Consider the following 12665-nt stretch of genomic DNA (forward strand, 5'->3'; position numbering starts at 1 on the left):
AAGGGGCGTATTCACAGCCGAGCCCAAGGCCGCCCGGACTGGAATCACACCCTTCGTCGATAAGAATAAAACCCGAGAAGACAAAAAAACCTCAGGCTCCTCGCCTTGGCGCCCTCTCTCCTTTCTTCCGCCTCCTCCCTCTTTCCTCCCAAACCCGTTAGAAACCCTAACCGTAGAAAATGAAAGTGGAGCAGCCTTCTGATCCTCCATTGAATAGCTGTGTTGATCAACTCGTGGTGAGTATTTCTCCTTTTATCGAACGCTCTTTTAACTATAGTTTTTCTTTTCTTTCGTTTGGTCTTTTGAATCTTCTTTGGTGCTTAGGTTCCTGGGGACACCGTTTTGGATCTCTCCACCATGTCCAATCAGACTATCAAACTGGGCGAAGGATTGCGTCAGGTACGGATTTGTATTTATATTCAGAGATTTTCTTGAAGGATTAGGGTTTGATTTCGAAGTTTCTTTGTTTTTATTTCGATTTTTAAGTGAATTTTGATCCGGTTTGCAGGACAGTGATAAAATCTCGGTCATGAAGGCTGGGAAGCTGAGGCTGTCGAAGCCAAACAAGTATTGGGTTGAGAGCTCACACAAAAGAGTGAGTTTTTTGTTTTTTTGTCGAGTTTCTATAGGAGTGTTACCTCTTAGCTTGTTTCTTTGCATGTAGGTTGCAAACATTTCGAACTTTTTGATGGATTTTATGCTTAAATTCAGTTGCAAGAGTATGATGTCATCATGTACAGAACAATATTATTTTATTAGATGTTACTGCATTACCGTAATTTCTACGAATTCGGACTACCACTCTCATGGACTTTTTAGTAATGATATTCATGGTAGGAATATGATGGCAGTTGGGTCATAAGGTGGCAGTATGATTAACTTTTATATATTTCTTGTGGGAGTTGTCTTGATCAAAGTTGGTCCTGCGTCTGTAAGCATGTAGAGCTTGCTTGCTTGTGAGGACCGCAACTCATGGACTCAGGAATACAAATGAGATTCTGGGTTGCTATTTAGAACTGGTGCAATGGGTAGTTTCCTTATTTCAAATTATTAGTTTGGAGTAGGTAGTTTTTTTTTTCTTCCTTTTGTCTAAATATAGGTTTGCCCCAAGTCATCTTTTGTGAATATATATCATTCAAGGAAAATGTTGAATGATGTATAGGCTTTTGTGATAGGACATGCAATATAAATGTGATTACATTAAAAAATTAACTTTGTTGTTAATTGATCCAATCAATACAGATTAGTGTTAGTTAGGGTAACCAACATTTTATGGTACTTCTAAGGCATATATGGTCTAAATACTGAACTTAGTTGAAACTATGAACATGTTAATTTCATATAAATACTTAAACTTCTAAGATTTTATTAGACTATTGGCATGGCATCTAGAAAACATTTTAATGTGGCCCTTGTATATTTACTTCTAGGTTAATATATTGCTTTTGTAATTTTATGTTTATAGTCTTTTGCATGGATTGATGGCCCCACAGAAAAATGTGTTGACATGCATAGGAAACACTGACCATGGATGAAATGCTTTAAAACACACGATCGCAATAATACATAGCATGAAATTGTTTGGTCATAGAATTTATTTCTTTTGAGGACTTGTATAAGGTAACATAATGAAAGATGATAAAGAAGAGAAATGAAGACAGAACCCATTGTTGATGAGAAGGATGGTAAGGAAGCTTGTTTTTAACAAAGGATATCAAGTCAATGTCAAGGGGCTGCCTTGTAAGTTTTCATTATACATGTGATAGAATTGGCTTACATATACGGTAGTTTATGCATCATGTTGATAATAAAGAAAATCATAATCCATTTCATTATATTATTCTAATGTATCCTTCTATCCTATGTATTCGCTCTAGTTGAATCAGACATCTTAGTGCATAACCTAGTCTAACTCCTGTTTATGTGCCCAAGGGTAGGGCTAGGATTTTTCTCTTTTTTTGGGGGGAGGGGGGTAGAAGTGTAGTGTCTCCCATCCATCGTAATGAAACATAATAAACTTTTTGTTACCATATAGCTGTACTTATAGGAGTGGAGTTTAATGAATTTTTGAGCAAGAAATTTAATGCATTCTTTTTTATGGATTTTTGTCGCCTAAAATCATGCTACAAGACTTGGATCATGGCAGCTGTGGAGGAAGGATGATCACATGTGCTTATATTTGATCATGGGATTCTTTTGCCAGTATTCCAAATTAGAGAAATGGAAAGGACGTTTAGAAAGTGTAGAATACTCTTTTTGCTCATCTCTCTCAATAATTGGTCATAATATATCATCTTGATTTTCGTTTAGGATGTTCAAAATTCAAAAGATGCTTTGCTGCCTAAGATACCATGAGAAGATGGAGCCATTGGATAGAGTCTTCTCTTGGAACTAGAAACAGATCTCAAGAATTTATAAGAAGTAGGACCCATTGAATGTGGGGTTGTTAATGCAAAAATAAGGGTTAGATAGCAAAAGTTTTTGACTACATTATGAATGAGGAATGGGAATAAGCAATGTGAATATGGAGGGAAGTGGTACTCTAGGTCAACATTTATAAGGGAATTTTAGGAAACCAGAGGGGGCAACTGCCGTCCCCGATGTCCATTTAGCTTCGCAAATGTTTGTGCCCATACAACCCTAAAGTCTGTAGTTTCAGCACTATGATCCCTAAAATTGGGAATATTTCTGAGCATATGTTGACCTTAACATTCATTTATATGAGGGGAGGAGGTTATCTTAGAATGTTTGTTTTATTTTTAGTTGTTAAATATGCCTATAATTTCAGCATAGAGCTATTGTTATATTATTATATTGATGCATGTATCCTTTTAAGTTTGGCTGGATATTGTATCTGATGCTTTCTTCAATGTGTTTCTTCAGAAGATGAAACAATAAACAAAGTACAAGGATGAGTATATAAATCAAAAGTCTTTGGTGCAAATGCATACCTATGTACGAAAAAAAAAATTTGATAATTTACTTCATTTTTTGAGTCTTGTTTTGGTCATAAGTGCATGTCATCAAAAATAGTAACGAAAATGTTGTTATTGAGTAATAAGTAGGATGTATTGACCTTTTATTCTCATTGTCGTTCTTGATTATCCTTAATTACCATGGGAATTTAATGTTACCTTCATTTTCTCGATGTTGAAGAGGATGTTTCATATATTTAGCAAGCTTTTTTCATGTCCTGATTAACTTGCTGTACTCGCCTTTTTATTAGTTACTTTCACACTTATGTGATGTGTGCATGGTTTTCTTTATGCTCTCATCATTTTTGTGCTATATGCATTTTTAGCCTAATCAGTATGAAACCCCAGATCCTGCGCATGCTGCATTATTGATGCTTGTTTTCAGATTCTTCTCTGCTATAGTTTTTTCTTTCTTCTAATATAGGTATTATATTTCTGCAGTATGTACCATGTGTGGAAGATACAATTCTTGGTATTGTTGTTGATAGTAAGCCAGATGTAAGTATCTTGTATCTTGTATTGTAAGATACTCCTATATGTATATTTGATGACTCTGTTAGCTGTTGGAAATTATTTATATGTCAAGTCATTTAATTTTGCTAGGTCTATGCTTATTTGATCTTTAAATGAAATTCTCTATAATAATAAAGTCTAAATAAGATGTCTATTACATGTTACCTCTTCTTTCTCTTCTACACACAAGCCAAATACTTGATTACTTCATATGTGAAGCTTCGAAACCTACATTTCAAGCTCGTTGTCTAGAACATAATATAGCTTTCTGTTCTTGCAACCCAGCTTAAAAACTTAAACTTGCCATAGGCAAAATGGCTATGCTCAGATCAAACAAGTTGAAACCATATGCTATTTGGTTGGAAAGGAAGGGTCTATATTTATGTAATGAAATTTGTACACTGGGCATTATCTATAACTGATCCAAGAAATTGATTTGAAACTGCTGGTAGTGGAAGCCAATATTTCTTTCCTAGTTACATCTGAAAGTCGATTTTACAGAGTTAAAAAAGTTTAAATGCTGTCTTTTTCTTTGCTATGCTTCCAGAGGCCTGCAGGTGTGCAGCATTCCATCATATCCTGCAGGTGTTCCTTTCATTTATTGGTTGCAGTATCTGAGATGTTATTCTTCATTATGTGGTTTTCAGACTTATATTATTCTATTTTCAGAATTTTCTGGTTGACATAAAGGGACCTACTTTGGCATTTTTGCCCGTACTTGCATTTGAAGGTGGAACCAGGAGGAACATACCAAAGTTTGAGGTATCAGATCTCTCAGATATGTTACTTCCATTTTGCTGATTCACAATTTCAGATTTTCCTTGAATTTATACAATGTGAACATTCTTGACCCCATATATCATATGAGTGAATATTTTTCAGTTTTATATCTCTTTGTTCACTGGCAGAATGCTTTGAGTTTGGTCAAGAATAATTATGTTTAGTGTTTTATGCAACACGGACTCCATATCCATAATTTCCGCCAAGTGAAGTCCCTGCAACACATTGACACATTGTTCAGCATACATTTTTCATGTTAAATAGATAAATAGTTATATTAATATCTTGATTTATTAATGTTAACGAATCTCCAATTTTCTTGTCTTTTTTTCAAGTTTTTTCATTTGTTCAGCAATAAAGACAGCAGCCATCTTGATCAAATATCTACATACATGTTTGATTTTATGGGTCACTTCTTATGTCAAACAACATGTTGTGCTCAGTTAAAGATATATTATGTTTGAAAGCATCTACTAGCTGATTAAACTAGGTTGTGTGACCCTAGCAAAAGATCAGAAATCCTGTTTGAGTGGAGACCCTGAGCAGATGATTTACACAGCTCAAATTTATACATGGAACCATTACACTTTCATAGGTAAATTAGGGTGTTCTAAAACAAATAGCTTCTGTTATTCGAGAGAGATTTGACAGCATTCTTTGGGACTCTTAAATTTTGAACTGATGTTGGAAACATAATTTTTGTTGCCAGTCCTGTAAATTTATGCTATTCATGTCACATGCCATTATTTTTCAGTTTATATGTGAAATATTTACTCATTAATGTTAGTCTTCTGCAGGTAGGTACTTTACTTTATGTCCGAGTGGTCAAAGCTAATAACAGCATGAATCCTGAACTCTCATGCACTGATGGTAATAAACTTAATGCTGACTGATAGTTTGCTTGTCATTTGTTATTATTTGCTGAAAAGTATTGCATTGTCATGCATTATGACAACCAGCGGTCATTGCATATGACAGAATCACCAGTGATTAACTATGTGTGGATCTTTCCCATGCACCATATGAACTTTTAGATTGCTTATCTATTTCTTTTAATGTGCATGTGTTTATCTGACTTTTCTACCTTTGCACTCATTTCTTGCTTGCTTTTTTTGTTATTTTTCAAGATAAAAACTAGATTCATTTTGGTCCTAAATGTTTTAAGATCTAAATGCGCCTAAACCTGCCTAATTGCTTGATGCCTGAACCCCATAAAGCAATTTGAAAAGATATACTAGAAGGTAGAGAAAGGAGGAAGTATGGTAGAAGGAATGAATAGAGAAGATGGAGCTTTAACTCATCTCTTTTATCATTTCATTAAATAATTAACTCAGAATAGAAAAAATATCCTTGCTAAAACAATAATTCACATGGTGATTATATAAGTGTGATTTAAAGAAGAATAACAACTAGAACAACATGCCATCTTGATTTCTTAGTCTGCACAGAAAGAGTTAATAGAAACAAGTGGTCATTATTCCTTACTTCCTGTTAATATGCCTTGATGTTGGAGATTATTGGAGAAGGGATACTGTCCCAGCTTTTTCTAAAATTAGTTTTGTTGCAAATGACTGTTAGCTAGGGAGCGGAGACTTGTATCCGGATTCTAGGTTGCTCTGTTGTGAACACTGGAATTCAAGGAAGCTAACATAGTTGACCCAGTGTGTTGGTCTATGACACAAGGATTCTAGTGTATCTGGTTTGAATGCACATTTGAGAGACTGTCCTCTTAGTCTTAATGAATTTCCTCCTGTCGATCCACATCCAAGTGTCATGCATATATCACATACCTATCTCTAAGTATCGGGTGCAGGTATGTTGTGGTAAGTAAAGGGTCCAGGTAACATTGGGTTTGTTCCTTGCCTTCCAGTTTTTTGAAAATTAGCTTTGAAATGGTTCCTTGACTTTCAATTTTTTGAAATTAATTTTTTTTCCTCTATCACTGTGCTGTGGGGAATTAAATTTATAAATATCTGTTCGTCAACAAGATATCTCTGTGTCTAAGAGCTCAATAGAGTAGAATTATTAATTTGTGGGTAAGGCATCTAATTTGTTCCTTGTCTTTACCCTGACAAGGAATCTTAGATGTGTCATTTTGACGAGGAAGTTTCTCTGTGTTGGCTCTTATTCCTTTAACAGTCTATTTATAATCCAGTTGTTATTTCATTTCGTTTCTTAACACTAACCTTGCTTGAATTAAACTTTGTCTTTGGTGTGAAGAGGTGCTTCGACTTATTATTGAATCCTAATATACCTAAACAAAGTTGAATTGGAGAGTTGGAGATATGGGATTGGTCTTGATTGCAGGCAACTTTGTGCCATAGAAAGTATATTGATTCCCCAATTAATGTGTCTATCCATAGGACTTGTTCTTTGCGAGGTTTCTGTCCAGATGCTCATGTAGGTTGTGATCCTTCCGATTACTTGATTTTGGATAGTGGTGGTCGGGGTGCTTATGTTGAGGTAGAAGCCTGCTCTTGACTTGATTCAAATTTCAAACAAGAAGTAATGAATCATCTAAATGATTATTGGTGCATGCACTTGTAATAGCAATTATGAGATGTTTATTAGTAGGCATTGTGCAGTGTCAAGCAAAGCACATGTGGCGGGTTTAATTACAGGTTTATGTGAATTTAAACATCAAATACTATTGTGAAACTGTGGGTCCTTTTCTGTTTTGGGGTTGGTTTGATTACTTAGGAAAACTGCCTGGAAAACTTGTTTTCCTTCGAATATCTAGTTTGTTTTTTCGACAGTAAATTGGCAAATTTGAAAAGACTTGCATCTAAATCTTCGAGCACTTTTCTTCAGCAAAATTTTGATGTTTTCTTTCCCTTTTCCATAGATTTCCCTGCAACTAGACAACCTTATTTGATCATGGACTGAGAATTACAATTGATTAACTAATAGCTAACATGCACTCAGGTCATTGTGATTCAATAAAGTTAACTAGGATGTTACTCTTAGTGGTTATTAATCCTTCAAGAAGAGTTTCTTGATTACTCTGGTGGTGCGTAGTGGTGATGGTCTTTGGACACCAATGATCACTATGTTTTCATAATACTTTTGTTGCTTTGCATGGTCATGAAGGCTAGTGGTCAACTGAAACATGCCCTTTTCAAAGAAGACCCTTTTTTAGTTTCCAACTTGTCTTGTGCTCATTATTCCTTGATTTTCTTATCAGGTAAGACTCTTCAAATCAATATAGGACCTCAGGTTTGTTGGGATTAACTAGAAATTGAGTTTGCACTGCATGTAGAAAGGATTGGTAATAAAGTGTGATATGTGCACATCTCCCTTCTTTTTACCCTTTCCCTCTCCTCTCCCCAAAAAGGTCACTGCTTCCATGCCCCCTTCTGTACTTTACCTGTTTCCTGATTCCTATCATTCCATACCCTGTTGCTTCAGTTGATGGTTTCATTTTTAATGGTGAAATCTGCAGCACAGGTCTTGTTAGGTCTGCTCATGTTACAGTACATAGTTATTATAATTTTAGGCTATTCGAAGTCCATGGACAATTTTCCTTTATCAATTATTCAAATGTTTAGAGGAAAAATGGCTTTTGGAAACATTAACAATACTAGATTGCTACATGTATTGTGTTTTAAAATGTTTCGTTTGTTAATCACATAACTGATGGAACTCATTCCAGTTTGGCTATATGGTAATTGAGGCTTCCTGACATCTGTTTCATTTATAGCTAGTGGAAAAGCTGCTGAGTTTGGTCCTTTGAAAGATGGTTACATGTTTGAAACATCAACTGGACTAGCACGGATGTAAGGATACATCAACATTGTGGTTTAAGCAATTAAGTATAAACTGAGGTTTTTTATTGTTAAGATATATATATATATTTCCCTCTGTTTCTTCAGGTTGCTAAGCTCTCCAACTTGTCCAGTTCTTGAGGCTCTCGGCAAGAAGCTGTCATTCGAGATAGCTATTGGGCTAAATGGCCGTGTCTGGGTATTATTCTTCATGCTCTTCCATCCGGGCTTTTTGCTTGTATTAACTAGTAACTGTAAAGTAGCAGCCATTTTTATTCTTAGATAGTTATGCTCCTTTTTTTTAAAGCCCTTTATCATGATAAATCTTCTACTCGCACAATTGTGCCATGATCCTGGCAATCAATGTGTAGGTGAATGCTTCCTCTCCTGCCACAACCGTTATCCTATCAAATGCAATCATGAAGTCAGAGTTTTTGAGTGGGACTCAGCAAAGAATAATGGTGGAGAAACTCATGCAGAAGCTTCAATGATTGTGAGTGATGCTACCCTTTCTAAACTGTTTGCTGATTTCCTGTTTTGGTTAAATCATGTATCAAAAATTATCAAAAAGTAGGGGATCTTATACCTCGATTTATGAATCATAACTTTTGTACCTGGTGTTAGTTCTTTATTTTAAAAAATAGAAACCTCAAAAGAAACTTATTTACAAGATGTTCTATTCCATCATGAGATCTGTGGAGTTTAGGCCAAGGAAAAAAAAGCCCTTAGTTTATCAGGAGGATTTTTTCCCCTTTTTCTACTTGGTCAAGATTTTTTATGTTAGTTTTTTTTTTTCTTTTCAATTTTCATTATAGTTTCTTTTTAGAGGACAAGCCGTTGACTCCTAGGCAAACTCTAATCCACGCAACCTTGACCCTAAAGACCAATCAAGTTATGTGGATGAGTCCCACAAACTAACTCGGTATCCCATGATAAGCTCATGCCTGGTGACCAACCTAGTAGATCTAGATAATGAGCCCAGCTGGGCTGCTTTTTTAGGTCTATATAGCCTACTTGATTTTGCTATTGAATCGGGCATGCAATCCTTCAACTGGGCACACGTATCCGTTGCCAAAGCCACAATTAGCCCATGATTCAAGCTCCTTCCGTTCAAGTTCAAAGTCTTGGGGTACAGATTCGAACCTTTGACATCCATGAGGGTGCCACTGCCAACTGAGATGATCCTTAATTGGTTGATAAGCGGCAAGCTTGCCTTTGCTTTGGGCTTTTCTCTTAGAACCTCATATAATGTTCACAGATTTTTAATTTAATGTGCAGGGGGCGGAATGAGAAATGCAGCATATTTAAATGGATTACTTAGCTATTTCTAGTGTGGTTGGAAATGAGTGTTTGGCAAGCCTGAGGCGTTGTGACTGGACGAAATTGAGCGCAATTTGTTCATCACCATTTTTTAGGGCAAGGTGCTCTTAGTGTGGATGGCCATGTATCTTCTTGTGAGATTACCTCTCGAACTTGGAGTCATCAGTAAATGATGGGTTGCATGGAGTGCTTTTAACCTTTGTACGATACAACAATCTGGGCAATTTCTACAGCCACCACGACTTGTTTAGCACAATCAATCAATGTACGGCGGCGTCGAAAAATGCAGTCAATTTAAGCTTCGTGTTCCATTTTAACTATTCTGCTAAAAAGAAAAATTAATAAAATAAGGACTCCACATTCCTTCAGGTGCTTCAGTTTGTAGAAGAGAGAAGTCTGCTTTTTCTTGGATTTGTTGTTTTATTGTTTTCGGCTTATTGTTTAGTAAAGCATAATTCATTAAAAGATGAGATTTCAAAATTTTAGAAATTTTAGGTTGCAAGTATCTAAGGAAGTTGAAAACTTTTAGATTTATGAGATGGTAGATGCCACGTAGGGCTGTCGCTAACACTTGTGGACTTGGACCTGAGCAGGGTCCAATCCAAACACGTAGGACTATGCGTTGAGCATGACTGGCAAGGCCCAATCATATTTATAATCAGGGCGTTAGATTTTTATGAATCCGACTTGGAGTTGATGGGGTACCAGGTAAATGATGGGGATTATTAATCTATTTCAAATCCAGCATATCAGATGAGAAGTGTTGACATGCCTGAACCCAGTACCTGATCCACTTCCGAACACCTCTTTCGAGATCTGTTCGTTTTTACACTCGTTTCTTCCAACACATTTGTTTTTAAAAAAACTAAAAATCTTAAAGCCACATTATTTAGAAAGGAGCTCTCCAATACATCCTGCAAATTCAACTAAATTCCATATCAAGTCCTTCATATCCCATCCTCTCCATTCTTCCATCCCACAAACAGCTTAATAGAATAAATTTCAGATTTATAACCAATTATGACAACTTTGCTAATCATCCTCATTTCTCCGGTTAAAGATTCAATTAAAAAAAAAAAAAATTTCCCCTTCAAAACTATCTGTAGGTATATATTGATTCTTGTTATTTGGACTGCAGTTGTCGATCAGTATCTAAGCGTTGCCTTTGCGTATCCTTGACCTACGCCATGAGGCACCGCTCATGCGGCGCTTCCTCCACCCCAAACACCTCCACCAGTTTCACGCCCGCGCCGTCGTCTCCGGCCTCATTCACGATCCCTTCGTTGCCGGCAACCTCCTCGAGTCCCTCCTCGGCCTTGATCCCTCCGCTCTCGCTCCCGCCCTTGCCCTCTTCTCCCACGCCGGGGCTCGGTCCCCCTTCATGTGGAACACCCTTGTCCACGCCCACCTCGCCAACGGCCTCCCCACCTACGCCCTCTCCCTGTTCGCCCAAATGCTCCGCGACCCCACCTCCCCACCCAACCGCTACTCCTTTCCCGTCGCCCTCAAAGCCCTCGCCCAGCTCCAGTCTTTTAAAGAGGGCGTGTCCCTCCATTCTAGGATCCTTAAGCTTGGCTTCGACTCCGACCCCTTTGTCCATGCTACTTTGGTCCATCTCTATGGCACCTGTGGTCACGTTAGGGAGGCCCATATGGTCTTTGACTCGATCTCCGATCCGAGTGTCAGTGCTTGGACTGCGCTGCTCTCTGGGTATGCAAAATTAGGACAGTTGGAAGCTGCCAGGGAGGTGTTTGATCGAATGCCTGAGAGAAATTTGGTTTCTTGGAATGCCATGATATCGGTATACGTTCAGGGTGGGAGGCCACGACTGGCTTTGGAATTATTTCGCGAGATGCTGGTCTTGAAGATCCGGCCGAATTCCTCTGTTATGGTGAGTGTTCTTGTGGCAATAGCCGAGTCGGGTGCTCTTAGAGAGGGGAGGTGGATTCATGCTTACTTGGAGCGGAGCGAAGTGGAGTGGAGCCCCAATTTGAGGACGAGTTTGGTGAACATGTACTCAAAATGTGGGGATGTGACGAGTGCGAGGCAAACGTTTGATAGGATTCGAGACCGAGGGGTTGATTTGTGGAACGCGATGATCGCAGGGCTTGGATTGAATGGTAAAGGAAAGGAGGCATTAGAGCTTTTTGATACCATGTTGTCGGAAGGATTGAAGCCTGATGACATGACCTTCATTGGTGTTTTGTGCGGATGTAGCCATGCAGGGTTGGTAAATGAAGGGATGGCATGCTTTGAGGCCATGAGCCAGGTGCACAATGTGACACCTAAGGTGGAGCATTATAGTTGCATGGTGGACCTCCTTGGGAGGGCCGGCCTTCTTCAAGAGGCTCTAGAGCTTATAAGGAACATGCCTGTCGAGGCAAATGGGAGGGTGTGGGGATCGTTGTTCGGTGCTTGTAGGATTCATGGGGATGTTGAATTGGGAGAAACTGTGGGGAAGCTCTTGATCGAGTCGGAGCCTGGCACACCCGGTCATTATGTTCTTCTTGCAAGCTTGTATGCATCACAGGGGAGGTGGAAGGATGCGATCGACGTGAGAGACACTATGAAGAGAAGAGGGGTTGAGCTCGAACCGGGGTGTAGCTTGACTGAGGTTGATGGTGTGGTTCATGAATTCCTTGCAGGTGATCGAACACATCCAAGAACTACAGAAATTTATGATAAGTTGGATGAGATAGCCAAGTTGTTGAGATCTAGAGGGTATGTCCCGAGCACGAGGCATGTGTCATTTGACATCAGTGAAGAGGAGAAAGAGGGGGTGGTGTTTAGGCACAGCGAGAAGCTGGCGATTGCACTCTGTCTGATCTCCACTGGACCAGAGGAAGTGATTCGGATTGTGAAGAATCTTCGGATTTGTGGAGATTGCCACTCTATGGCTAAGGTTGTCTCAGAGGCTTACAGTCGGGAGATTGTGATCAGGGACAGAAGTCGATTCCACCATTTCAGACAAGGTTCCTGCTCTTGTTTGGACTACTGGTGACAACAGCAGACCTAGAATTAGCAGTAAGTATACCTTTGTGCTCAGAATAAGGATATTGATTACTGTTCTGCTCAGTAAGTAAGACTAGATAAATTCTAGAATTCCTAATATGTAAATTTTTAAGATCTAGAATTTACAAATCATCGTGACAAGATCTGATAGAAATAAAAATAAATAAATATTCAAGTTCTTACATCTTCTGCATATTTGACATAACAAATTCACCCATTTTTTTACTCTTTAGACAAATCCTTGCCCAACCTAGCCTAGTTTTATCGACTTAAATACTCGTAAAATCTTCTACATATCTAC

The 12665-nt window shown here is 38.2% G+C and overlaps 2 protein-coding genes across 3 annotated transcripts; both read left to right on the forward strand.

The window, feature by feature from the left end:
* Positions 1-9669, forward strand: LOC103719434 (putative exosome complex component rrp40). Of its 2 annotated transcripts, XM_008808673.4 has the most exons (10): positions 2-236; positions 325-399; positions 509-595; positions 3417-3473; positions 4158-4250; positions 5066-5138; positions 7969-8044; positions 8141-8231; positions 8404-8525; positions 9311-9669. In XM_008808673.4, the coding sequence occupies exons 1-9, from the start codon at positions 180-182 to the stop codon at positions 8521-8523; spliced, it is 729 nt and encodes a 242-aa protein (XP_008806895.1). In that variant the 5' UTR covers positions 2-179; the 3' UTR covers positions 8524-8525; positions 9311-9669. The 2 variants fall into 2 exon arrangements, with proteins under 2 accessions (XP_026665174.1, XP_008806895.1); XM_026809373.2 differs by lacking the exon at positions 3417-3473 and having other exon boundaries at positions 1-236.
* An 884-nt stretch (positions 9670-10553) lies between these two features.
* Positions 10554-12353, forward strand: LOC103719447 (pentatricopeptide repeat-containing protein At5g48910-like). Its single transcript, XM_008808697.1, has one exon. It carries the CDS (start codon positions 10554-10556, stop codon positions 12351-12353), a length of 1800 nt encoding a protein of 599 aa, XP_008806919.1.
* The last annotated feature ends 312 nt before the right edge of the window (positions 12354-12665 follow it).

Source organism: Phoenix dactylifera, chromosome 11 (assembly GCF_009389715.1).
Source record: "Phoenix dactylifera cultivar Barhee BC4 chromosome 11, palm_55x_up_171113_PBpolish2nd_filt_p, whole genome shotgun sequence".
NCBI classification, from domain to species: Eukaryota; Viridiplantae; Streptophyta; class Magnoliopsida; order Arecales; family Arecaceae; genus Phoenix; species Phoenix dactylifera.